Source organism: Pelecanus crispus, chromosome 1 (assembly GCF_030463565.1).
Source record: "Pelecanus crispus isolate bPelCri1 chromosome 1, bPelCri1.pri, whole genome shotgun sequence".
Taxonomy (NCBI): Eukaryota; Metazoa; Chordata; class Aves; order Pelecaniformes; family Pelecanidae; genus Pelecanus; species Pelecanus crispus.
The window spans coordinates 195,241,411-195,265,391 of NC_134643.1; the positions used below are offsets into that span (position 1 = coordinate 195,241,411).

The following is a 23,981-nucleotide window of genomic DNA, read 5'->3' on the forward strand; positions in this document are numbered from 1 at the left end:
CGGGGCCGGGGCCGGGGCCAGGGCGGGCGCAGCAGGCCGCTGCAGGCGAAGGCGCCCGTGGACAGAGCCAAGCAGCGGCAGAGAGGCGGCCCCCGGGGCACGCAGCCCTCGGCCGCCGAGAGGGGAGCTGCGGGGGGGGAGCGGCCCGGCCCCGCGGCCCCCTCACCGCACCGCACCGCGCCGCACCGCACCGCACCGCGCCGGGCGAGGCCCCGCCGCCCCCGCCTCCTCCCTTCCCGCCCGCCCCGTCAGGCACCGCCTCCTCCTCTCCCCGCCCCGCCGCAGGCCGCGTCCCGCCTCTCCTCCTCCGCCGCCTGACAAGGGGACGGGGGCGGCTGTCGCGGCAGCGAGGGGCGGGGGGGCGGCAAGGCAGGAGGCAGCCCTCGAAGCTCCGCCGGCCCGGGCTCTTCTCGTCCTCCCTCTCTTGCGTGCGGGGCGTTGAGGAGCGGCCATGGTGAAGGTGTCGTTCAACTCTGCCTTGGCGCAGAAGGAGGCGGCGAAGAAGGAGGAGGAGAACAGCCAGGTGCTGATCCTGCCGCCGGACGCCAAGGTGAGGGCGGCGGGGGACCGAGCCTCCGGGGCCGGCCCGGCGGCGGGCGCTGCGCTCCGCTCGGCTCGGCTCTGCTCGGCGGCGGGGTGCTGCCGAGGGAGGGGGGAAACGCGCTGGGGACGATTTTATTCTTCATTCGCGCTTCACCCCCGCGGCGATAAACCGCGGGCGGGCCAGCAGGGAAAGCTGCGCAGCGGTGCGCCCCGCCGCCCCTCGCAGCTCACGCTTCTAAAATGGCTGACAGGAGAACGAGCTTTAAAGCTCCGCTTCTCCCTACTTCGGGGATTTTTTTTTTTTTTTTTTGCCATGGTTTGGTGTTGGGTTTTTTTTTTGTTGGTTCGTTTTTTTTTTTTTTTTGTTTGGGTTGGGTTTTGTGTTTGTTTTGTTTTTTTTTTTTTTTTTTTTTAAAGCCCGGCAGCGTTTGGACCGCGTCCAGCTCGGCTTTTTAAGGCGCTTTCGTCCTCTTTGCGGCGTCCCGTCCGGACCCGCGAGTGGCGGCGAGCTGCGGGGCCGGCCCGGCGTAAGGGGGGGCTGCCCTGCCCTGCCCGGCCCAAGCGGTGCTGAGGCGGGGAGGGCCGGCGGCGCCCAGCCCGGCTGCCCGCCCGGCCCCGCAGCCCTGTCCCCAGCCGCTGCCTGCGGCGGGGAGGTCGGGGGCGGGGGAGGGGGGTCCCTTCGGTGCGTTTGGGTCGGTCGCGGAAGTTTGGTTTGCGTGGAGAAGGCGGGTCGCCCCTGGCTCTGCGCACCCCCGTCGGTCCCGTCCCCCCCCCCCCCCCCCCGGCCGCACGGTGAAGGCCGGCAAGCGGCTGGCGAGCTCGCAGAGCTAAAATGCTTCGAGGCAGGGAACGCTTGGCGAGGGTGAAGTTGGAGGTTTGGCCGTGCTTGTGCCGCAGCGTGTTTGCAGAGCCTGGTTGGTTGTGTGTTACGGCGAACTTCGCCTTGAAACTTGGGCTGGTTTAAATAAAGGAACAAAGAGCTGCCTCCCCCCCGCCCCAAAACAGCACCCGAACTCCAGTCGCTGTCGCCTTCCCTCCCCGTCTCCAAACAGCAATAAAGAACGAAACGGCAGCGGCCTTTAAAGTTTTTGAAGTGTAAAACTGCCCAGAATGTAAAGGTTTGGGGTTGCAATTTCTGTGCTCCCGTAATCAAAACCAGTTTTTAATTGGGAGTAGCGTAATTTGCTCTACGCTCTTTGAAAAGAGAATGAAAACTTGAAAAATGGCCAGCTGCACATAAACAGCATGCCTTGCTGTTTTCATTTGCTTTCACAATCTTTTGTGCATCAGGCCTCTGAATTAATGGGTTAGATCTGCAAAACAGAGAGTGTTTGTTAATTTCCTCAACTTTTGTGATGAACTTCTGCCTGGGAAGACAATATTTGTTAAATTCTTAGGATGAAGTTGTGCCCCGGTGTCAGTTTTGCTGTGATTTTGATGGGGCCGGGTTTTTCACCAGCAGAATCCACTGTCATTTCAAAGCCAAGGGGGGACCGCAAGATGTTTTTCTAGTGACATCTTTCTGATACAGCAAGTGCTGAAATTTCACACTTCTACTGAACGTCCTGCATTTATAAAACTCGGACCAAAGTATTTAAGTCCTTAGAACGGTGTGCCACAACAAATGAGACAGTATCATTACTCAAGTTGCCTGCAATTACGGGAAGTCCATTAAGTGATCTGTGTGCCTAGTTGTTCCTAATGGGAGTGCCATTCTCCAGCAGGTAATGGATTTCCCAAGCCCAGCTTGAGCTGTGGAGTTCTTTCCTGACCCCAGGTTTAGTGGTTGGTTTGACACCAAGCACGTAAGCAGGTCACCAACTACAAGTTCCAGAAAACGGGTTTTTCATACTACCTTGGAATCCAGATCTGCCCTGGATGATACTTGTTTCCAGATAGCCTACCAATTTGGGCTTGTTGTTCCTACTGCTAAACAAATATAAAATACATCTGGCTGATTGTACACTGGGGAGCAAATCCTCCTGACCCTGTCCAGATACTGACGGAAGCGTGTTACTTGACTATGATTTCCTTAACGCAGGGTTGTAGATTCTGGCAGCTGAGGATGTGATACAGGATCTGCCTTAACTTTGCTCAGGTCTTAGTACTGCTTTCCTTGCTTAGAAATGAGACTTGCAAACATTTATTAACCAGGTCAAAAGGTGGTCTGGTCTCACAGTAGCTACTTATAAGTTCTTGCGCTGTTACCAGGGGATGAATGTGCCTGAACAAGGCTTAAAACAGTCCTAAAATAGCATGCTAGGAGCGGATGCTCTGTACAGATGAAAATTCCAAAAGCAAATGTGCTTTTAAGGGACATCGAGCCTTTGACATTCTCCTTGACACATTTCCATCTTTTCTGAGCAGAACTGCAGACCTACACCTATCAGTGTGCAAAAAAAAAAAAAAAAAAGCTTTTCTTTTTTTGAGCTTACGTGTTTTAGAGCGTAAATGAAAGCAGATCTGAGTAAAGTACCTTCATCTGTAGTTTTAGTAGAAAAGGCTATGCAATCCATGCAGGATTAACAGTATTGAAACAAATTATGTTCTTTGCTGGTAGCTGTAGAGGTGTTTGAATCTTTGAGTCTGGGAGTTTATTCTCAGATCTCGGACAAAAAAGGGAACTGAGAGTCATTGTAAAACTTGATACCTTTGAGGTAAGTGCAAGATAATGCTCTTTGAACTTTGACTTCTCTAGTACAAATGCATTAAAACGAATCTTCCCTTCCTTCCACAAGGAACTTCTACTGCCTATGCAGTTCTTTGGAGGGAAGGGGAAAAATAAACCACATCTGACAAATGTATTATTCGTATCACTTCATTGCTGGAAAACCCTTAGCTTCAAGTGAGGTTTGAAGGCAATGTGAGAATGTATGTAGGAGTGAATTCTGGTAGACTGAAAAAAGGTCACATCTCCAAAAGAGCATATATGGGACATTTGTTTTCCCCTCTCCGGTATCTTCACAGACATTGTTTCTGTAGGACGGTAATTAGATCTGGATCACAAGTGTGAACATGAAAAACATTACAACATTTTATGAAGCTTTCTTTTATGAAGAAAGTCCTGGGAGGTGTTCTGGACTGAAGTAAAGGGAAAACCTTAAGCATGGAAGAGGATCAGCAGAATTACCTGTTCAGAATTTTATTATCGAGGACTTCGAAAGATTTGAGCAAGAGATATTAATAAGCCAGTTGATATTAATGAATAAAGCCAAATACTCTGAAACATCCAGAAAATAAAGATTTGTGGATTGAGCTTTTGGGTTCTTTGACAGTCTCGTTCTGCTGCTTTTCCCAGCATGGTGTCATGAAGACTGCCACTCTGTCTGCCGTCACAGGGTTACACTCCGATAATCTTCCTAGGGCTTTTGCACCAAAATATGCTGATGGTGTGGCATAGAAATACTCTGATCTCACCAAAATTTGCCCAGTAACCTCTGAGGCAGACACTAATAGGAAATTAATTAGGGAAGGGAGGAGAGGAAGATGCGAGCAGGGTAGGGGATGTATCGCGGGAACAACAGCTTAAAAAAAGCTTTTGCAGAAGGCAATGGTCTTGTGCATTGGAGCATGCTACTTAAAAAGGAGTTTAAAAATCCAGAGTGCTAATCCTGTCTCTGCATAAATCACCCGTCAGTATTATTGCAGGTTGTGAAAGTGGCTCCATATTTACTGTAGGCAATCATTACAATTCTGCTACTGCTGTTGGGATGATACTTCTATGCTATAATTCTTGGCCAAAATACAGAATACTCTTAGTGAAGGTTCTCAGGCCACATTTAATTTTCCATTTTGCTCATTGTCAGTACAATAGGGTATTTTATGACCCAGTTTCCCAACAAACAAACAATGTGTGGTATTTTAACATTTCTCCCTACAATAGATCTTTGGAGAGCCAAAGATGGTTCTGAGCATAGTTGAAGTCTTCAGACATTTTGTAGGGTCCATTCAATAGATTAAGTCCTCCACAAAGCTCTTAGGGCCCTCGGTAACTCTCAGGCAGTTGCTCCCTTCTGCCAGATAGGTGGCAACTTTTTTTCTCTCCCCCCCCCCCCCCCCCCCTTGGGTCACTCAACTCAGTGCGTCTTTACCAAATACAGTTTTGTGCACGGAAGCTGTGGATTCACACATACGTATCATAGCTGAGCTTCGGAGAGCTGTATCTGCAGTGAGAGTTCAAGTGCAAGTGCAAATGTGAAGAATTTTGAAAGTCGCAGCTTTCTGCATTTATTCCTTACGAAAACATTATTACTCCGCATTCTAAAATTAATCTTTTTTTTTTTTTTTCAGTTCAGCTTAATCTTTTCTAAAGCATACTAAAATAGGCACTTTTAACACATAGTAAGAGGGTCCACCTGGGAAATACTGTGGAGCAACTAATAAGCGCTGTTTTTCCATGTAGAAAATCCCTTAGATTTTGTGTAATTGGTGTTGGATGTTTCTGAAATAAAGGTGTTAGCTTTACAGTTGCTATACTCTGTGTGTGTAAATATATATAAATACGATATAACATATATGCTGTATGTATGTTAGTATATACACTAATAAATAGTACTTTGCTTACTGTTTTGCTGTCAGAAAAGCAGGTTTTCCCACTTTATGGGACATGTCTGTAGATGGGTGTTTTGGGGGTGGCTTTGTTTGTTTTTGGTTTCTCTTTTCTTGGAGGAGCTTCCTTATTCCGTTTATAGCCTTTCTTCAGCCAAATTTTCTATAGGACTCTCACCAATCAACGTTGGGGGAAGAGCAGTCTTTGTATTTTCCTGTATTTTCCGTGATGCAGTTAGGTTATTAAACCAACCAGCTTCTGCTGTCTGTCAGAGCATTCTGGATTAAGGCATGATTATTTAAAAGAGGACCAGAAGTAAAAAATCCTAGCAAACAGAATTCTCTCCCCCTTCTCCTCCCTGACTTTGCTAAGATTTTAATGAAAAGCCACCAAACCTCAGATGAAAACCCTCCAGTTTCAGGCACAAAGGGTACCCAGGATTCTCTTACTTGTTTGGCTTCATGGATACCTGCAAGTATAAATTCAGGGAAATTGAGTTTATGTAAACAAAACTTGTGGCAGGGGTTGTTCACAAGGAACTCTTCCTAAGAAAAGCCTTGTGGCTGATGTCATCCCCTGTATCCTTTTACATGGTGAAACTGTGCTACTGGTTAAGTAGTGCAGCTTCCTGAAAATGAGATCGCTGTGGTCTCGAGATGTTTGGCTCCTAAAGCTATTCTGAAGTGGTTGCCAGCAATTGAAAGAACAATACTAAAAACCCAAGATCTTTAAAATTTTGTGGCGCTCCTCTGAAGATCTCTCGCTGGTTTGAGGTGAGATTAGGAATTTGGAATTGGAAGTTAGAAAGTTCAAAAAGTGATCTGGAAGAGCTTGTGTCACCCCCCGCCCCCAGCAATGGAAACCTGTGGGACAGAGGGTTCTGTCAGTGGTCCGTATCTCACTTCCTTTGCTGTTTCTCATCACTTCCTGACCTGAATAACAAATACAAAGCTTTGGTTTAGAAATACAGGCATTTCCCAGAAGAATGATATTTAATATTTCAAACAGGATGTATTCTACCAGACCTTTGTGATAACTGCTTCGTCAGTTGTTTGTATCATTTATGTTTTCAGCTATCTGAGCAAGAGCTGGTGTCCATACATATCATTACAGCTTATATAAATGCAGTTCAGGGATGAGCACAGAGGCAATGCAAATACTTTATGCAATTCTAAATGGTTTCTCTTTTCAGATTAACAAACTTATACTTGGCTGAGGCCCCTTGCCCTAAAAATGTATTTAGAAAACTTTTTTTTTTTTACTTAACATTGTCACATGGCAAAGTCCGTAATTAGATGAAGCATTATATAGTGCAATATCTAGAAAAACTATCCTGCGCTGTAATGTATTGTTACAGTTAATGCCATAAATACTTCTATGTTCACTCCTGTCTTTCTGTGATGCAATACGCTTGTCTTTCTGATAAGCTTCAAGAAACTAGTTTGGATATATAACATTGCATAGCGGTATGAAAAATACCACTTAAACAGAGGCTGTTGGAATCAAAAGTTCTGTTCAGTGGGAAAAGCTAAAGTTAAATTAGTTCATTTCTGGAGATGTGGGTCAAGATGAAATGTTGAACCTTCCTGTAAAAACAAACATTTGAAAGAAAATGTTCTTGGAATCAACAATATTTTCAAGGGAAATGGTTTAGACTCCTTCCATTATAATGAATATTTAATCCAACATATGAATGTTTATTTCAAGAAAAGTTTAATTTTAAAGTATAATATGTATATGTGGGTTTTTTTCCTGTTAAGTATTTTAATGAAATATTTACAGTTAGAAATGTAATCTAACAATTGTGTTTTTAGAGACTCAAATAAATTTTCTTTGTTATTTGTGTGGTGTTTTCCATTTTTTTTTCTTATCAGCAATTTAATAAATTTTGATGCTAATGGTTATTTGAAGGGGGTTATAAGAATGGTAAGCATACTTACCTCCAGCAATGTTTTCAGTTAACTCTTCTGCAGTTGCAATTTTGGAATATTTGTCAGCATTATACGTATTTTCTATCCAGTAGCTGCTAGCTACAGGCACCAAATAGCTTACATACAAAGAAACTAGTTCTCTCTGTGACTCTCAGGAAATATCTTCGAAAGCAAATACTGCATTTTTAAGTCCTGGTCATTTTAAATGTTCTTTATTCTGTGCTTCCAAAAATATTATGATGTATTTCAAACATAAAAACTAGAGCTGGGATATGTAATCGTGTGTTTTGTTAGCTATTGCACGGATTCCTTTTTTTTTTTTCTCCCCTCTGTTTTTCTTCTCCCCCCACCAATTTATGCTATGATTGACAAAGGTTAGCATTATCTGGTTTTAGTCTCCTGATCCATATGAATAATACAACATTCATTTTCTTACTATTTATGTACTGCTTTTTATCCTCGGTGGAAATTACTTTGAATCTACAGATGAAAAGCATGCTAATTTATAAAACTCAGATATCTGTCCTAATTTTACAGATGTGGTAAACCAAAGGAATGAGATAATTAATTAAGATTGAGCTCTGCAATGAAGTCAGAAATGGTTTTGCAGCACACATCATGTGGCCTAGGGTTTGGACCACAGTGGACATACAGAGAGACTCCAGCTCCTATCTGAGTGATCCATGTATCATCTACAAGCAGGGGTCCTTTGTGCAACAGCCGTACAAAATTTACCATGAAAAAACAGCAAAGTAATATTTGCCCAAAAGTTATTCTAGAGATCATGGAAAAAATAAGTTGGTATCTTGTTTGCCCTTTCCATATAGTGTCAGTTTATGTGTGTGTATACAAATATTTTTATAAAGTTTATATATTATTAAGTATATAACATATATTATTCTTTTGAGAGAGAGAGAGAGAGATACACACACATAAAAATAAAACCCACAGGCATTTTAAGAGTAGAGTCCCTTGAATGCAAATCCTTGGATAATTTGTGGTTGCCTTCCTCCCAGGGTTCAGCAAAGTCCTCCTTTTGATGGCAGCTTTCTGCTGTTTTGAGGGTAGAATGAGACTGTGGAATGACTGTGGAAAAAGTACTCTGGGGAGACCATATTGGGAGGGGGCAGTGATCTCTGGGGTGGATCTTACATGATTGCTGAATAACAAATGTCTATTTATTTAAAAAGATATAGTCTACATAGAAAACCCTTGCATTTACACATTTGAAAAGGTAGTACCCTCTGCAGGGAGGGAGGCTGAACGTGACTTTTCGAGGCCGCTGCACAGTGCGGTGAGTTGTCTTGCCTAAGGCTGGCAGTTTTGGGAAGTTCTCTTGCTGCCTGGTGAGGTGTTTGAACACTGGCCGGGGTCTGTGTCTCTGCAAGGTGTGATGCAGCCAGGTGCTGGGTACCGGAGTATGTGCTCCACTTCAGGCTTTGAATACTATAATTGCAGTGAAACCCTTCAGATTGTTGTAACAGTTTCTTCTAGAAAGAGGGCGTAATTAAATGTAAGCCTTTCAAGGTCAGCTCTTCTGGGCTGATACTCTTAAGTGCTACAATTAAATGCTATTCTGTATTTGAACGTAGAATGGCTTCCACTCAGAGAACTCTGCTTGCTGTACAGGTACTACGCATCTTAATTCACTAATACATGTATTAGCAAGGTATGCTTTTTGGAGGACTGGGCTGCCATTCAGAGGGACCCCGACAGGCTACAGTAGTTGGCTGAACAAAAACCTCATGAGTTTGAGAAATAACAGGTGCAAAGTCCTGTACCTCAATCAGACTCACCCCTCCATCAGGACAGGCTGGGGACCACCTGGCTGGGAAGCTGCTCTGCTTGAGAAGGACCCAGGGCTCCTGGTGGACAGTCAACTGGGCAGGAGGCACTGGCATCACTGAAGGCTGAGAGCTTTCCGATCCAAAAAAAGACATCGACAGACTGGTGTGAGTCCAGCAGGAGCCACCACGATGGTCAGGGGCTGCAGCATACGCCCTGTGAGGAGTGGCCAAGCGAGTGGGGCTTGTTCAGCCTGGAGATGAGATGGCTGCAGGGGGACTTCACAGCAGCCTCCCAGCACCTGGAGAGGTGACTGAAAAGACAGTGGCCATAAATTGGGAACGGAGACCTTCCAACTGGGTATAAGGAAAATACTTTTCAATCTGAGGAGAACTGAATGCTGAGCAAGTTGCCCAGAGAATCTTTGAAGTGTCAGTCCTTGGAGGTTTTCAAAACCTGAGTGGACAAGAGCCCTGAGCAACTTGGTCAGGCTTCAGAGTCTGCATTCCTTTTGAGCCAGAGGTTGGACTAGAGACCTCCCGAATGGTTTCTGTGATGCTAGATTCTACTTTTGAGAGAAACTGAGACACTGTGCTTGTAACTTGCTTGAGATGACATACCATCTGTGGCTGAACTGGGAATAGAGTTATTAAATTCTGAGGCTCAGTGGTGCATATGTGCATGCTAATGAGATCTCTTGGGTGAAAGAGCCATCACCGCTTGGGAAAATAGCCTTGAGAGAAATCTAGGTTAAATCCACATAGTGTTCCATCATACTGATGTCTCAGATTCAGGCAGTTGTAGGAAAAAAGCAGAGACATTTCAGACATAAGAAGCGAGCAGGATAAGGGAAGAGACAGGAACTGGAACAGTCAAGGTCAAAAAGGTAATTTAGTATTGATCCATTTTAAGTGGAATAGGAACCTTCTCAGTTCCTGTTTTCAGACATTGATGTAATTCAGGATAAAGTCGAGAGAAATACTGCATTTAAAGTTATAGATTTATTTAGTGTAGTTTTTATAAGTGTGGTAAATGCAAGTCAATTGTAAGTCAAAGAATGTAGGTGGGGGAAAGGGTTTATTTTGGCAATGTGTAAAAATGAAGTATTTTTCAAAATTGGACAGTTTAATGAAATGCCACGTTTGACATGCTGTAACCATAAAGGGTGTAGTGATTTTGTTTTCAGAAAGCAAAATGTATTCTGAAAAATGTCCCATAGAATCTCTTAGGTTTGGGGTTTCTTGTTTTAAAAAAAGAAAACATCCCTCAGGCACCTCTTGCCAGATATCTGCGCAAGCTTTCATCTGCATGTTTTGGTGTATGATTTGCAAACTGTTGCACCAGAACACTTTTCTTAAAATACTTGAGAAAAATAGGTGTGGAATGCAAAACAAATTTCCATCATTCAAATTTATGAAAATGTATAGGTACATTCATCAACATTTATATAAAATATAAGAAAAAACTGGCTCCCACCACCTTTTCATTAGCCAAGCTTATGAAAACATTTTGTATTCAGTACAGTATGGTGGCAGTTGTGGATCTCTGTGGCTGTTAGCGGCACAAGAACTTTTGAATTCAGCATCCAGACATTTAAAGACACCACATTTTCCAAGTGTTGTAGGTTTTGTTGAAGTTCCATGCTGGGAGCAAGGGCGGGGGGAGAAGGCAGAAGCATCATAAAGTCCCAAAGCAAAGGATGTGTGGAGCTTTATTACTTGTCTAGCACAGACCCAGCACTCCTGGATTTTTTTTTTCTTTTTTTTTTTTTTTTAAGGATTCATTAATCCTCTCCCTGCATAGTGTTAATGTTACTTCAAAACAGTAGATGTGTGTCACGGAATGTTTGAGGTTGGAAGGGACCTCAGGAGCTCATCTGGTCCACCCACCATGCTCAAGCAGGGCCACGTAGAGCCAGCTGCCCAGGACCATGTCCAGATGGCTTTTGAATATCTCCCGAGGATGTAGACTCCACAGCCTCTCTGGGCAACCAGTGCCAGTGGTCAGTCACCCTCACAGGAAAAAAGTATTTCCTGACGTTCAGAAGGAATATAAGATGGTATTAAGATCCTGTTGTGCTAATTGCGGTACAGAAAAAGGAGGGCAGTCCTTGGCCCAGAGTGTTTACAGTAAAAATGCAGGACAGGAGGCACGGGAGCGTTGGTTGGTGGGGTAGGCTAAAGATACAGCACTTCTGTGGCCATAGCCCAGCTCCTTTTCCCAAGAGTGCAGCACACTGATGTGGTGAATGGTTTATCTTGTAGCAGTAATGAAGAGAGGAAATGGAAATAAGGTGTGCCCAGTACTCTGCGTGTGGCAGAGACTGGAGAACTCTGCTTTAAGGATGGGGAAAGATAATGGGGGGCATAGACACAGGATAAGAAGGAAATTATAGGAAGACTTGAAACTACTCGCTTTGGTGGTGAGAGAAGGGAGTTGGGGGATCTTGGAACTGGACAGAGAAAAGAGGATCAATTTGGGGAACACCGTTTGAAGAAAACGGAGTAAAATATAGTGGTTAGTTCTACAATTGCTGTAGACAGCCTGGGATGAGAATATAGCCAAAAGCTGTGCACGTGAATCTGCTGAAGAAAGTCCTTGCCTGGTCTACAAAGACAGAACTTTCAGGCCATTTAAATAAGTGTGTTTGGGTTGGGTTTTTTTTCCCTTTTTTCCACTTTCTAGTCTATGTAAGACCAAAGCTAACAATAAAAATAACCACTCTTAATAATACTGCTCCCAAATTTAATCAGAGCAGCAGACTCAATAGTTACAGGCTTCTTCCTTCGTTGCCCATCCTCTTTAATTGTTGGCTGCTGTCAAGTTTTGTAATCTCTTATCTCAGAAGTTGAAGGCAGTGTTTAGGTAAATCAGGATTACTCACATCAGTTAAGAGTTGCAGGATTACTCTTCCATGGCACACTTCTTTTATTGTCCCTCTGTCACGTAGCTGTGGGTGAACTGCTGATTCACATCCTTTACATTCACTTTACAGTTGTAATTTTCCTTGGCTTCCTGCAGAGAAATTGAACTCTTCATGTTCCACCATGTTTATCTCTAATTTTATTTCCTGCTCCCCTTCTCTTGTCTTTTTTCCTGATTATTTTTTTTTGTTCTCCCTTCACCTCCATCTTTCCCAATATGTGCAACTACCTTCCTACCCACCAGCACTGATAGCCTTTTTAAGATTATCTTGAGCTGGCTGCTTATATTAATGTTTTTATTCCATGATGGTTATGACGTTTGAACCATGAAATGAGTCATTTGACAGACACCTTGGTTTTTAATAAAATACCCCCATTATTTGGTGAAAGGTAGCATTCAACTAATATCAAAATTACCTTGGACTTTGAATTTTGGAAAGCTCTTGGAATGTATTTTCTTCTCACTGCTGGATTTCCTAGTGCTGTACAACAGATTTTGTATTTACATTATTATTTTATAGAACATACACAGATATTAAAATACAGGAAGAGGTTAATAGTGCTAACTGCTTAATAGGTAGTTCTAATTAATTAATCTCCTTGGTTATCCAGGCTACGTGACTACAGCAAGCAATACCAGAACTGAGGTCTGGTTTTTATGCTGTTCTTTAGGCAGAGAGCCTTTGGCCAGATGGATGAGTCCCTGTCCATCTTGACAGAAGAGGAACTGGCAGTGCTGCCACAGACGGGTTGCAGTGTTCAGATATCAACTGCACATAAACAACCATAGCTTGTTTTCAGGCTTCATCATCAGGGTTGAAAGAATACGTCACTCCTTGTGATAAGCGAGAGATCTCTGAAGCATCTATTGTATATAGAGTCTGTTTTTCCAACCAGCAAGTTAGAAGATCATTGTACTTAAATTTTAAATTTAATTTTATTAGGAAGCATAAAATTGCTGCTTGAGAGGCAGATCAGTATGATGGCCTTCCAGATTCGCAGCATCTGCCAAGTGAGGAGTCTTGCAAAAGCCTGCCTTAATTTCCCATCTGCAACAAGTAATAAATAGAATACCAGGCTTGGAGCAGTCTTCAGGCAGGAATACCATGGGAGGAATGCAGAGCTCTTTCTAAATTAAGTTCATTTTAAATTGACTGTCTTTTGTGAGGATTTTCTACAGATGTCAGATTTACAAGTCAGAGCAAGCGAGCCTGACCAACAGAATTCAGTTTATACAGCCGTCGGTCAGTATTAGTTCAAGACTTTCTAGCCTCCCTCATTAAAAAACACTTTTAGGGAGTCATCATTAACTTCTCTTCTTCCCATTCCACTAATTAAAGCTGCAGTTGGTCAATATTTGCCTTTAGGAAGCTCAGACTGCCCCACTGCGTTCTGTCCATCCATGTGAGCTAACTGGCATGTAAAGGACTTCGGCAGAAAACTGTTCTGAACAGCTTCCAGCCAGTTCTACCCACACTAATTGTAAGCTTTTTTGTGTGTGTGTGTGTATGTGTGTGCATATATATAAAAATGATTTTATTCTCAGATGCATAATTATGGACTGTTTGTGTATTATGCTGCAGACATTTTTAGTAATATTTGTAATACTCAGTAATACTCTGCATCTGGTTTCTCTGTGGATCAAAGACTGCGTGTCAGTTCTGAAAGCCACTTCGCCCTCCCAAAGTTATTTTTATTGCTATGGTATCTATTTTTTAAATTTGGGCTGTTATCTTTTGCATAGGTGCACAACAGTCATACAATGGATATGCTGTGGGGAGTCCAGAATACTGTATCTGGTTTAGTGGTTTCTTACCTAATTGATTTCTGCAAGGAACAAGGTCTGATAATCTTCTCACCCATTTTAATATGAACTAGACATACGCCTTATAAGTTTTTATGATGTTAAAACAATTATATTCTGCTATATACAAAAAGCCACAAGGGGAAAATCTAAGTAATTACCAAGTCTAATTATACACATTCGTGGCTCAGTATTGGAGCTTCTTAGATGAATTTTATGATGCTACCCTGAACATGAATTTGGGCCTTCTGAAATTCAGCATTTATTTAAATAAAAAATAAAAGTAGCATTAAAATTGAACTGAAAAGAGCAAGCGAATATATGGCCAGTAGCTGTTAATAACTTATAATGTTTGCATGTTTAGGGGGTATTAACTTTTTTTTTCTTTTAATCAGCTCCAGAACAGTTAATGCTAATTGTCACAAATATGTTCTTGTGAAGATCTCTCGGTACCTGAGAGGTGCTTTGGTAAATGTATCATTTGTCCATTTCCAAAGTGTTTCGTGGTTCCAGTAACAAGACAGAGTACAGCTTTACATCAGCTGCTGTGGTCACTGATGAAGGGGTCTTTACTGAAAACTGCAGTTGTAACTTCTTTGTGAGAAGACAGATTTGAATCTTGCCAATCTCAAGTAATAGAGAATTTAATACTTCTCATTTTCTATCTACAGGAAAATTGTTCCTGCAGAGCTTGAAGCTATTCAGGTTGGGAAGTTCTAAACCATTTAATTTTAACACTGTAGAATTTAGTGTACAAGTGGCAGAGAGATGCTTCTGTTTCATGTCTTGTCCACAGGAAATAGGCTAATCAAATGTTTTCCAATTAGAACAATCAGCTCATCAAGGAAAACAAGCCAGTATTGGGCTTGCATCCAGTTCCTCCTAAGGCATTTTGCGTCAGAGAAGATTAGTTCTGTGGCATCATCTTAAAGTTGAGGATTCACCAGGGAGTTGGAAGTACACGGGGCAGGGATGAAACAGAAGAGGGGAAACAAAAGGACCGCAACAGCAACGATTAATTATTGCTGCTCACAGAAGTAGAGAGGCATATTTTTAGAGGTCAGTCTTCACCTCAAGTACATGATGCTTTCTTTTGCCAGGTACCTTTGGCAGTGGAAAGCTGACCTTGAGAAAAATAAGTCACTGAGGCTGCAATCTCATGTTGTGCTCTGGCTTCAGATGCTGGCGCTGCTATGTGGGAACAAAGTGTGGTTGTAACTAGGTGGGGAGAAGTGCTAATTCAGCACTGTCCCTCTTAGTGGGGATCTGCTTTCACTTATGTTTTTTTTTCTTTCAGAACATGAGTCACCTGGAATAAGGGTGAGCATCCGTCGCACTTTCTTCTCTTGCAGTGCAGAGGGTCAGATTTATATAGCAAGGGATGAATTATTCTTTTGGGTCAGTTCAGCCCGAACTAAGCTGTCATGGCAACACTACAAAAGCTTAGGCAGCTTAGCCATGGGACAGCTACTAATATGAGCATAATTTAGCTTCGGTAGGTTATTTATAATATTTTAATTTAAAGTGCTTTTAAACTGCTTGATGGTGTACTTAGTTTTGAGATTCAGAAAAGGAAGTCAATTCTGTGTACTCCTTCAACAGCAGAAAATGTTTTCAGCATTACCTAATGCTTGTGGTTCCTCTGTACTGAGATGCAATACTTCATGCACTGTCCTAAGCAAGAGGTTAAACTGGGCTTGAACTCTTGCTCTAAATTTGGTGTGCTGCTTTCAGTAGGCTGTGGACAAATCAATGCAATGGGCAACTACAAGTACAGAATGTGTTACTGTGCCACCATTAGGGATGCCTTCAGAAATAATAATGATAAAATTCAGCTGCTGGTAGAGGATTAAAGAGTTGTATTAAACATATTGTTTACATCTGTCATCTCATGTATCAAAGCAAAATTATTTAGGGTGGAATACTGATAAACTTGTCCTTCAGGTTCCTCCCAGCATGGTAAAAGTGTAAAAGTTACTTTCCCTTTTTCTGATTATTTTTGTGGCCTATGCAAAATTAATTTGACATTAATCCCCATTTCCAGGTAGGTGTTCACGCTGTGTATGCCTTCTGCACCATTTCCCAGATGCATATTTTGTAAGTCTGTCTGCTGTAAAAATGGAAGAGGCAGTTATTCCACTAATGGATAATTCTGCTTGGAGTTAAAAAAAAGGGAGGAAATAAAAGCAGCGCTGGGAAGGAAAAAAGATACTCTTTATATTCTTCACTAGGGAATATTCTGGCATTGTATCCCAGAGCCAGTTTGCTATCTGTTTTTCTGACCTTAACTTAAAACAGTTCAAATGACAGCTATTTTAAATTTTCAACTGGGTGTCCTTTATGCATTGAAATATCTAGGGAAATAGTTACCTAATGATACGGGGCAATGTAAAAATAAAAATCCTTGGTTTACCTGGTTTAGATTTATAATTGAGATGATTTATGGAAGAATCCACAGTGAATCTTAACCTGACCTGAAAGTTAATTAGATTACCATGGGTATTATGTTCTATTCTCAGTCTTTGCAAACAGCCAGGTTTAAAACTACACAGCTAATAATCCTGTAATTCTTTACACTGAATGCCTTAAATAATTAGTAATGTAAAAACTTTTAAAAGTTGTTACTTGTCTTTTCATTCTGCTTTTTCAGTCCACGGCAACTGTTTTCTAGCCACTCTCACTTTGCCTTGTAATGTATCCCAGAAGTGTTGGTTGGAAGGGGCCTCTGGAAGTCATCTGGCCCAACCTCCCTTTAGAAACAGGATGGTTGCCAAAGCAAGATCAGCCATGGCTTTGTCTAGCTGAGTCTTGAAAACCTCCAAAGATGGAGATTTCACAACCTGATTTACTGCTGTAGTTTGCAAGGTAACGTAAAACAAAATCTGTGAAATATCGTCAGAGTTTGACTCTAAATATTTCCGAATCAGATTTTGGCAGCCGTTGCCTGGCAAAGAAGCTGCATTGCCACTTCTGTATTAAAGGTAATTGCAGTGTACCGTAAAGGTGCGTTTCACATCACCTAATTTTAGCTGCATATGAATTAGGTACCTAGTTTGTTAACCAAGGAGTTTCCCTCTATAATCAGTGTAAAGAAGTCCCTCCAAAAGACTATTTCTCCCTCTCAGGGGAGGTTGGGATGAGTCATTCTCAGGAAGGACCTTTTTCCCCACCATTTACAGGGAGTCAGACTTGCTTAGGCGGCTTCCAACAGATGAGGGGCATTCCTTCCCCACTGGACCAAGGCAGCGTGGGGACTACACCCACAACTTTGTTCAAGTGGGAAATCATTGCAATTAGCAAATACTGCAAAAAAAGCACATGAGGCAGAACATGAACTGACAACCACGGCTATCAATGCCTTCTCAAGCGCTTCCCTTGTACTCTTCCTCCATTTTCTGGTTTGGGGTTTTATGTTTATTTGGCCATAATGATTTTGTGTTGGTCATCATGCTATCCTATTGTTTTTTTGGTTGTAAAGGGGTAATGAATTGCTTTGTATTTATTTGAATTCTGATATTTTCCCAGGATTATCATGGCTTGGAAGAGGGTGACTCAAGGATGGGGTTTTTTTTTGTTGGATTTTTGTTTTGTTTTGGTTTTTTTTCTTTTTTTTGGATGTGAGTTATGCAAACAGTTGGGGGAGGAAAGAGCATTGTGATGTGGCTGATAGAGGAAAGATTTTGCAAGCAGCAGTTTATTGCTTAGGATGCCTGTGGGGACTGCATGGTTATGCAAACTAGTGCCCCAAAGGGGAAATATCGTGTAATTCCTTTAGCGTAACATGCACAGCAGACAGAGTTGAGGCATGGCCAGTGCTGTCTTAGAGCAGAAAAATTCCTTAACTACAACTTACAAAGCATCTTTTTTTCATTCCCACTCTTATTATTCTGCCAGCAAAGAGGTGGAAAAGTCTCTTTCTTGCTGATGGAACAACATAGGAAAGGACGTATTTTGCTGTTCTTACTGCCTTTGATCTTTTGTTGGTTCTTCAGGTTCACTTAAATTGCATATAGCAAGATAAAAAAAGAATCTGACCTTTCTGAATTGACTTCTTCGCTCTGCTGTTGTTGCATGGAGGTTGCCTGAGAACGGATATTTTTCTGTCTGCAATCTGTGAAGTGGCTTACTGTGTGTTATTAGGTATCTCAAGAGAGTTTGTTACATTTTTCTCTTCCTTAAGACTTAAGTCTGCTGATTTAGTCAGTGACAATGGCATTAAAAGTCATTGTTAGTACAAGTTTTCCTAAACCTCAACTTAAATAGATCTGCCCCACCGGCCCAGGGGGAGTGAGTGAGCGGCTGTGTGGTGCTTAGCTTCTGGCTGGGGTTAAACACAACAAAACTTTGCCAAATAAAATACATGTCCAAACAGTTGTGATAAAGCACATACAGCCTTTTCTGATGGATGCAATGTTTGTACTTGCTGGGCCCAAAATACCTGCTACCATACCTGTGCTTGGAACAGTGCGTTGAAGGTGTCTCTGATGCGTTGCAGGACCCTGAGGATGCTGTGCCTGTTGGGCAGAGGAGGGCCTGGTGCTGGTGCATGTGCTTCGGATTGGCCTTTATGCTGGCTGGTGTGATCCTGGGTGGTGCCTATCTGTACAAATATTTTGCATTCCAGGTAAGTCAAATACATTTTGTTATGGGAGGGTTGTATTTTTCTCTGTTATGCCTTAGGTTTAGAAGAAGGAAGAGGAGCAACAGACTAAACCAAATAGCCTTTCTACTTTTTCTTTCCAAAACTTCAGCTTTTCTAAAGGCAAAGTGTACGGCCTGCTCTGAAGTTACCTTACCAGCAGAGGAGGGCAGGAGCGAAGCTGGCAAATGAAAGGGAGCAGCACTTCTGAAAACCTTAACTTTGCAGAGAAAGGATTATATCTAAGTAGGACTTGGGTTTAGGAACCCCAGTGGTGTCCCAGATTTTCACCTGCTCTCTCCCCTGTTTCTCAGTGCCAAATACTGGAGGTGGATTAACCCCTTGAAAGCCTCCTTGTTTGACCCCAGATTTCCTAGACGCATGCAGTACTGCTAACGCACAGGAAAGGGACTGCTTCTCGGAGCAGTGCCGTGACTCTCCTCCTTCCTAGCCTCCACAGGGATAGGAAATACAGGCCCTGCAGGGGACTTGGGAGAAGCACAGTCAACATGGTTAAACATGCTCGGTCAACTCTAATCCACGCTGATAAGATCAGACCTCTGCCAAAATGTATTTTCAGTCTGTAACAAATGGCACCGCTGCAAGAGGAGCCCTGTGAAGGCAGCAGTGCCAGGGAAGTGGAGCATTTACCTGAAACATGGAAGATCTGAGTTAAATGTTGTATTCCTCAGGGGGGGAATTGTCACTGGGCAGTGCTGGAGTGCTGGGCTGTTGACCAAGTGGTGCAAGCACACCCTCCCTCCTTCAGAAACTGGTGGGGTTGCAAGATTCACAGGGCCAGAAAGGGAGAGTATGAGCGAAACATGAATCCCTCTAGCCCACTGGTTAGTGCACGTAGTTATAAGGTAGAAATTCTGTGTTCTTGTCCCTGCTACCAGGATATCTCTCCCGCCCCCTCCCCCCCCATTTTAGTAGCTGCTAATGTGGAAGGCAAAGTGATTAAACATGATAAATTCTAGCTGAACTTGCGGTTTATAGTCTCTTTGGCTATCACGTTAACCTAATTTACAGGGGAGCAGTAGCGTTGCAGATGATGCTTAAACAGCATAGTGTATGTTGGTTGATTAACAAGGTCCGAGTAGCCAAAAGCCTGCTGTACTACTAATGCATGTTTTATCCGTGCATAGCACCGCGGTGCTCCACCTTTCACACGCCAGCTAGCTGAAATTGAAAGTGCTGTTTAATTCAAACCTGTGGTACTTGATTGTGAGTCAGATCAGGGATAAAGAAAACATTCAGGAATTGAACTAATGTTGTACTGAAGACGTGTTTTCAATGTAAAACTTTAAATTGATGGCATGTGCATACACATAAGTTGTACATTTCTAAAACTATCTGGCCTATAAATTTGGTATATGACTTCCTCTGACTTAGAACTTTATTTTACACTTCACTTAGGTAACCTGTCATGTACTGTGACAGAAGGACACAAATTGGTTGTTTCAAATTCTTTTTATTGCCTTTTTGTCTTTTAAAACTGTTCAAAACAAAAAAGAATTTAGTTTAAAAACTGACTTTCTTCAGAAACTTCTGAAGCCTTGCAAAACTAAGCAACTTGACAGAATAATTGAGGTGGGAAGGAAGCTCTTGAAGTCATCTGGTTCAGCCGCCTGCTGCAAGCAGGACCAAATTCAGAGTTAGATTTGCTTTTTAAAAGTGATTTGGGTGATCAATTTCAGTGTCTTAAATTGTAATTATTGACTGCAGTTAAATCATAATTTAATAGTAATAATAATAATATGCGTGCATATAGATGTAGGAACTTCATTGTCTTCTAAAAATACGATGCAATGTGCCACAGATAATGGATGCAAAATAGAAGACTAGATTTTAAGAACCTGCTTTTGGGATCCTGTTTTCCTTGAATTCAAGGGAAGGACTCCCTCTGGGTTCAGTACAATCAAGGTTTTACCCATGGTCCTGTTGTAGATAGCAACTGGCTCCTACTTTGGTGTATGAATCAAATTAAAGGGAAAACATTTCATCTAGTCTGACAAGTTTTTCTTCTGCACAGTGCTTTGAGAATATTAGTTTTAAACTTCTAACAAGGCTACTGATGTATTTGTTGCTGGGTTGTTTACTATTTTTAGCAGGGTGGTGTGTATTTCTGTGGAATAAAGTACATTGAAGATGGTTTAAGTTTACCTGAGCCTGGGGCAGAGGCTCAGAGTGCTCGCTACCACACGATTGAGCAAAATATTCAGATCTTGGAGGAGGAAGATGTTGAGTTTATCAGTGTGCCAGTCCCTGAGTTTGCTGATAGTGATCCTGCTGATATCGTCCATGACTTCCACCGGGTAAGAAATATTTCTGAAGAAGTTGAAAGCATTTAAAACTTGAAAAATGTTCCCCTTCAGTCATCCTTATACATGTACGCCCTAGTTATTGTGGTGGGGGAAAGTGGTGGGGTGGCGGGTGGAGGAGGCAGCAGAAATGTTTTGATCAGCAGCAGGCTGCAAGCAATTATTAACCAGGCATACAAAGTACAGCGTTATACAGTCGTCATGAGGTAGTTTGTAAACCACCATGTGCAAACACGATTCTGTTTTTAGAAAGGGAAAAATCTTAGAACTATTTCCTTTCCTTGGTATGAGGAAGTAAAGAGAATATAGTTCTTGCTGTGCTGGGTCCACCGAGCCAGAATTTGACCAACTGCTGTGGTGCTGAGGAAAGTTTAGAAAGGGCTGTCATAGCTTTGACCTCAGCTTGCAGGGGCTGATTGTGGCTGGCGTCACTAAGTATGTTCCAGCATCCCCAGAGGTTGCTCTTGTAGCATAGCTCAAAAACCCCAAAGTAGCAGCAGAAAGGGAAGGAAGCGACAGCTGACCGACCATGGAAAAGAGCTTGTTTCCCAGATGCTGTAGGAAGCCTAGCAGAAGCTAAATTTTCCTTGTGCACCACAGGCTACTGTGATTCCTGAAGGCACTGAACCGGGGTATCAAGGCACTTTTAGCTGTTTCTTCCTCTTTTGTAGAAACAACTTTTATAGGAATCATGGTAATAAATTTTTGGTAAGGCAGTTGACAGGCGTGCAGCTCTTGGTATTAACAACAGAGCTGTAAAACAATTAGAAGCCCTTCTTTTCTGTATCAGCCTGATGGAAGCTGTCTGATAGCGATGAAATGTTCTACAGCTGGTTTTCAGGAAGTTAAATTTCTGTGAATGTTTGAAGACTTTGCTGAACAGCTTTTTTTCAGCAAGGCTGAAAAAGAAGAATAGGGAAGCGTCCTGTTTTTTTATGCAAACTTCAGAGTTTCAAGTTTTCCAGGCAAAGGGAGTGCTATCTATCAAATATTCATAACCAGATTTGGAGGAAAACATCGCTTGCTTGAGCTATGTAATTTTAAAATATTCCTGAATATATTTAGGGAGCTTCTGTTAAGAGTTAGAGCAAAGCCTCTAAAGAGGGAAAACCAGGGGGAAAAAAAAAAGCTGTATGTAAGAAGTGAATAGGAACAATACAGTATTAGAAATTTACTTTTTGATTTAATGAGTTAAAGGCTTTGCTCTAAAGGTCAGCACAAGGATCATTTGCCATAGGCACAGCGCTTACTGCCATGTAATGAGATTAGTTGCACTGATGATTGCTGTCCTGGTATTATTTTGACTGTTCGGCTCTTGGTGCTCAGTATTTTATATACATCTGCAGCCTTAGAGCTTTCAGCAGCTTGAGATAATGTCTTCTTTAGCAAGAACAGATGCAGTAAAACACAGCTCAGTGAACAGAGCCATAGGATTCATCAGGATAATTCCCTGGGCTTTTTATATCTTGGTTTTTATCAAATAATGGCAAATATTGCAGTTCAGGTACTATAAAGATAATAATTCAGCTATGAATAATCATTAACACTTCAAGTCAGTAGTATTTTTGAAAATAAAAGGATTTTTGTTGCATTACCTGTAACAGTAGTTTTTCTCCTTCTATATTTTGTTCTTACCAGCAGCTTTTCCCCTTTAGACTATAACAAAATATAAAAGCGTGGAGATTAGAGCAAGGTTTTTGCCGTGTTGTTTCAAAATGCAGGCACTAGGAATAAATGAACACTGTACCTGATTCCCTAACAGCTCAGATACACCTTTGTAATTTCATTACTGTAGTGCATTTGAGCTACTTATCACCTGCTGCCTTGCACAAATCCCTGTCATAGATTTAAACTTTCATCAAGACTGCCTTTTATTTCTGCATTTACCCACCCTCAAATTGGAGTTTGTTGGACAGACTTTATAGTGAACAAAACAATAATTTGAAGAACAACACGAGACAATAGCAGTTTAGCAAAGTCTGTATATGAATTTTCTGATGCTATTTTGATTAAGTATTTCCTCAACAGAGACTCACTGCCTATCTTGACCTTAGCCTGGATAAGTGCTATGTGATTCCTCTGAACACTTCAGTTGTTATGCCGCCAAAAAATTTCCTGGAGCTGCTCATCAACATCAAGGTACGGTTAAATCGTAAGTAATTTGTTCTTAAGACAGGGAAAAAAGCAGAATTTTTTTCTTTTTTCTGCCCCCCCCCCCCCCCCCCCAACTCTGACATTCACACAAGCCACATGTGTTAGAAAGTTAACCAATCATTAGAGATCTTTGCAAAGAGAGAAGAAAGTCTATAACCTTCTTAGTTAAGTAACTACAATCATGAAGGAATTATTAATTCAGAGAAAAGCAAACAAACCTGATTTTATTCTTCAGTACTATACATTTGGCTGTCAAAATGGTGTAAATGTGGTGTACCTAGACTCTTTGATAGTAGTCTGTGGTTTTTTATTTATAATCCATTGTGAAAAGTTTCCATAAAGCTTCCATGCATGCGCTGGACTGAGACTGGTTAGCTGACAGGCTTGAAGTAGATACACTGGGAAATCCTTTTAACACGGGCATTGTTTAAAGCTTAGGTCCCTTGGGTTGGCCCCTACTTTGAACTGATCCAGTGGCTTGAGGGTGATGTACGTGAGGTGTGTTGGATCTGCTCAGGGAAGTCAGACGTGGCACCACGTGTGATGGACTCGTGCTGCATGCGAGTTCATGAGGCTTCCAGCAGCCTTAAGATGGACCTTCCTGTTTCCAGGGAGGTTTTGTAGGAGTGGTCAGGATTTGGACTGTATGATTAGCAAAGCCCATTTAAGCAAGAGGGCTTTTAGTATAGCCAGATACCTGGTTCCGCGAGCACCAGACCTTCAGAACAAGATTCGTTGTCCTTAAAAACAAGGACCGCTGAAAGGACTGAGATACCACAATCGCTGAACAACCGAACGTGAGTTTTCAGTATAATGTTGTGGGAGCTCCTAATCGCTTCCCAGCAGGGTTTGATAATTGAACACTACTGCTGGGCTTGTGGTGCTGGTGCTGGCTGGCTTGTTGCCACCACGGGGACATGCTGTTCTCTTGGTAGTAGTAACTGGGTGAAACGTAATGGCCTGTGAAGTTGAGGAGGCCAAAGTAGATAATCTAATGAGGTCTCTCACTAATTGAATATGAATCATCTTCATCTCTTTTTTTTGACTCTTACATATGTATGCTTCTAATGCATTACTATTTGCCTTGTTTTCCAGCTTTCTAGTTTAGTTACAGAACAGCAAAACACTCTGGGTGGGGAAGAGAGCTGATAAGCTAACTTGTGTCTAAGATTTGGGTATACTGTTTTAAATTTTATTTTACTGGGCTTTTGTAACTTTAGAATTGTTAATAGCGTCTTTGGGTTTGCATCTTTCAAACAAGGCTGTGGAATTAGGACTCCAGGAACCATTTTAGCCATTTCTGAGTGGTTCGTGTATATAAATAAATT

The 23,981-nt window shown here is 42.1% G+C and overlaps 1 protein-coding gene across 1 annotated transcript in view; it reads left to right on the forward strand.

Moving 5' to 3' along the window:
• Positions 1-368: 368 nt before the first annotated feature.
• ITM2B (integral membrane protein 2B) overlaps positions 369-23,981 on the forward strand; it is a 28,108-nt gene continuing 4,495 nt past the window's right edge. The window contains 4 exon segments of the mRNA XM_075710630.1: positions 369-550; positions 18,032-18,160; positions 20,287-20,493; positions 22,528-22,638. Of these exon segments, the coding sequence (XP_075566745.1) occupies positions 452-550; positions 18,032-18,160; positions 20,287-20,493; positions 22,528-22,638 (546 nt within the window). The 5' untranslated portion in view covers positions 369-451.